This window comes from Egretta garzetta, unplaced genomic scaffold (assembly GCF_000687185.1).
Source record: "Egretta garzetta isolate BGI_Z169 unplaced genomic scaffold, ASM68718v1 scaffold422, whole genome shotgun sequence".
In the NCBI taxonomy this organism is placed as follows: Eukaryota; Metazoa; Chordata; class Aves; order Pelecaniformes; family Ardeidae; genus Egretta; species Egretta garzetta.
Genome location: NW_009258888.1, coordinates 268,641 through 271,969, shown reverse-complemented (window position 1 = coordinate 271,969; position 3,329 = coordinate 268,641). Strand labels below are relative to the sequence as shown.

The 3,329-nt window shown below is 53.2% G+C and overlaps 1 protein-coding gene across 1 annotated transcript in view; it reads right to left on the bottom strand.

Annotated features, from left to right (window-relative positions):
* LOC104121951 (junctophilin-3) overlaps nt 1–2,986 on the bottom strand; it is a 17,808-nt gene extending 14,822 nt beyond the window's left edge. Inside the window, exon 1 of the mRNA XM_009634023.2 lies at nt 2,605–2,986. Coding sequence (XP_009632318.1) covers nt 2,605–2,986 — 382 coding nt within the window. The remainder of the gene's footprint in view (nt 1–2,604) is intronic.
* Nucleotides 2,987–3,329: the final 343 nt, after the last annotated feature.

Sequence of the window (3,329 nt, the reverse complement as noted above, 5' to 3'; positions counted from 1 at the left end):
GCAGAGGGGGGGTGGGCAACGCGGCTCAGGCCACCGCACGCCGTGTCCTACGTCCAAGCCCAACGCGGCAACACGTGCGCATCAGTCACGCAAAATATCGTTCCCCAAGATAGCGCTGGCAGCGGCTGGTGGAGCGTCGAGGTTCGCCCTTCCCCGCTATCGTGCAAGGAAACGGTAAAATTGGAGTGAAACCCATGAATTCTGGGGCATCTCGCTTCCTGAGCCTCGCTGCGCATTTAGGGACCCATCCCCTAGCACTGGTTGATGTGCTAAAAAAAAAATAGGCAAGGGATGAATATTTATCTGTGGGTGGCAAGTGACAGATGCTGGGGCGAGGATTCTAGGATACTTCAGTTTGATGAAGGTAATAACTTGAATAGATTAATGAGAAACATCCTTCCCAACAGTTGCCTCCCCTGTGCAATAGCTACGCAGCCACCCTTCCAGCAGAGCTCCCGCACGCACCAGCTTCTTGTACCCAAACGCAAAAAGTTCCTTAAGGTTCAGTGCCCAAAAGGCTGGAGATGCCCAGCTTCGGCGTCTTCCACCCAGAACTGGAGACAGGCAACTGGGAAAGTGCCCTGGCCTCTGGGGTACTTGCAACCGAGTTGGCGAAGGTGCAATTTCAGCTGGGTTCAGCCGCTCCATGGTGGAGCCCAGCTGAAATGTGGGGAAAGCTGGTGTGGAGGAGCCCGGTCGGGGTGTGCGTGGCCCGTCCCGGCAGCAGGGTGGGCTTGGCCACAGGTACCATCACCCCACGTCTCCCCAGCACAGCCACCCCCCTCCTCCTAGGATGGTTTGCAGAGCCCCTGGGGGGGAACATGGTGCTCCAGCCCCTGCCCTTGTCATCTCCTGATCCTCTTAGGAGGTAAGACCTCCTCCTAAAATGATAAACATGCAGTAGAGCTTTTCGGTCCCCAAACACCGAGAAGCCAGGCTGGCCTGACAAGATGGAAGAAGCAGCTCTTTGCTTCTGGTAGGTTCTCAGAACTGGCGAAACTGCTGGTGAGCCACCCCAATTTGGAGATGCTCCCCAGGTTTTTCCCAAAAAGCTGCCGCGCTGCAGCTGACGGGGAGCGTGCCGGGGTGGGGGCACGTGCGTGGCCGGGGACAGGGCCAGCCCTGCAACACCCCAGCCCTCGCAGACCTGTAGTTTGTCGAGACTTCTGTCTGCCTTCCTTGCAAACCTCTCCCGCAGGGGCTGAGTGCCAGGAGGGGAGCAGGGCGACGGCACCCGCGTTGGGAGCACGCAGAAACACCCCCACCCCCTCCCAGCCCCTCCTGACCACTTTGAACGTCGGAGACCGCGATTATTCTCTGACCAAGCTTTATTCTCAGCTGAAGGACTGCTGGGATTTATCGATGGCTTGCAAACACACGCTCGGCAGATTCCAGCTCAGACCCCAGCATTATTCCAGGCAGCTGAAACAAAAGGTTGCGGCTATATTTTCCTTTAGGAGAAAGCCACCAGCACAAAATTATCATTACAAAAAAATCAAGAGAACGTTCCACCTCTCCCTTCAAGAGCAGAAAAGAGCAGCTGCAGGTAACATTTAATCCTGCCTCCCCGTATAATCACAAAGCAGCGACCTGGGTTTTCTAGAGAAAGGTCTTGCAGCACCTTTCAGGAATGCTGCGATGGAGCTCATCAACGCTGCAATTTCCTTAACGTAGCAGTCCTGGAAAATGATAACGTCTTTAAAAAAACCAAAAAAAACCAAAAAAAAAAAAACCAGCCAAAAAAAAAAAAATTATAAAGCCTGCTTTAGATGGACACGTTTGCCAGCAAAACAACGGGGCAGCGCTGCCGAATGCCCCCGGCTGCCGGCAGGTAGGCCTGCCTCGTATTATGGTGGCAATTTAGATGGAAAAAGCCACAAAACATGAGAGAGAGGATGATACAGCCACTTACAGCACAGCACCAGCTGTTTCTCCTAGTTCGGCCTTAAAGCTTGTTAGTCCAGCAATTTTATTTTTTTTTTTTCCTGATCGCTCCAATTGGGTTTTCTTGGTTTTTATTCAATCCTAGTTTCCCCTCAACATCTCGTTAAGCCGTGTTGACGGCAGAGAATAGCTTTGGTGATCCCTCTGAGCCCCTACGCTAAGCATTAAGCCGTAAACTAGGAATGTAAGACTCTTGCCTGAATTAAAGTCTTTTGCCTGGTATTATTAAGCGTGGGGCTGCGTTCGGAGGGGCTGCAGGGCACGCAGAGACCCCAGCCCCTCGCTGGAAGCATTTGCAGCACCGGAGCTGCACCCATCTGCCCTGGTCCCCCCCCGCCCCGCACGCTCACCTCCCCTCTGCCCCGCGTTGCTTCGATGCAAATCCTACAGGTTCCAGTGGTGCAGAACTGCAAATCCCACGTGCAACTTGAAGACCCAGCACCCCAGAGACCCGCTGAACATATGGGGCTACCTGTGGCAAAGAGCCGATGCCATGCCGGGCTGGTTCCTTATCTCCTGCGGGGGGATGAGCATCCCTCTCTCCAGGCGAGCAGGTTGCAAACTCACAGGCTCCAGCCTAAAACCAGGGTCCCTGTTCGGAAGCTTGTACCCCCATGCCACCGCCCGCCCCGGCCGGGGAGGTATGAATGCAGCACCTACCTCCATCCGAGTAGGTCTCTGTCCCGTAGCCATCCTGTAATCCATTGCTCCAGGTGCCTTCGTACTTGGCCCCATTTCCAGTGCATTCTCGGACCCCGTACCGTCCCTTAAATCCATGGGTCCACTCTCCTTTGTACACCCACTTCCCCTTGCTCTCCATGCCAATGCCATGGCGCTTGCCCTGCGCCCAGGTGCCCTGGTAAGTGTTGCCGCTGGGCCAAGTGTAGACCCCCAGCACCTCAAAGCCGTGACTCCAGGAGCCCGAATATTCACCTTGACCCTTCGGGCCGGTACAGATTCCGTGGCCATGAGCCTTTCCGTCCTCCCAGCCTCCACAGTACGACCCTCCATCGTCAAAATTAAACCTTCCCCCACTGGACATGCATGTAATTCGGTTTGCAAATCCCCCAAAAGGTGAAAAAAAAAAAAAAAAAAATGCAGGAAATAAAATGCGAACGATGACTTGGGGAAAAAAATAAAAAATCAAAATCAAATCAAATCGAACTCAATCGAAATCATGCACCAGATCCAGGGAGCTGCTTAAGCCAGTTTCTCGTGATTATTCATTCTCTGGGAGTATGTTCAGGATCAGTTCTCTCTTCCCCTGCTGTGGAAACAGTATCATTAAAAAAAAAAAAAAAAAAAAAAAATAGCAGCAAGAACAGCAGCAGCTATTGGGTTTTGGTGCAAACGACTCCACCTAAAAACCATCCAAGGCAGGGAAC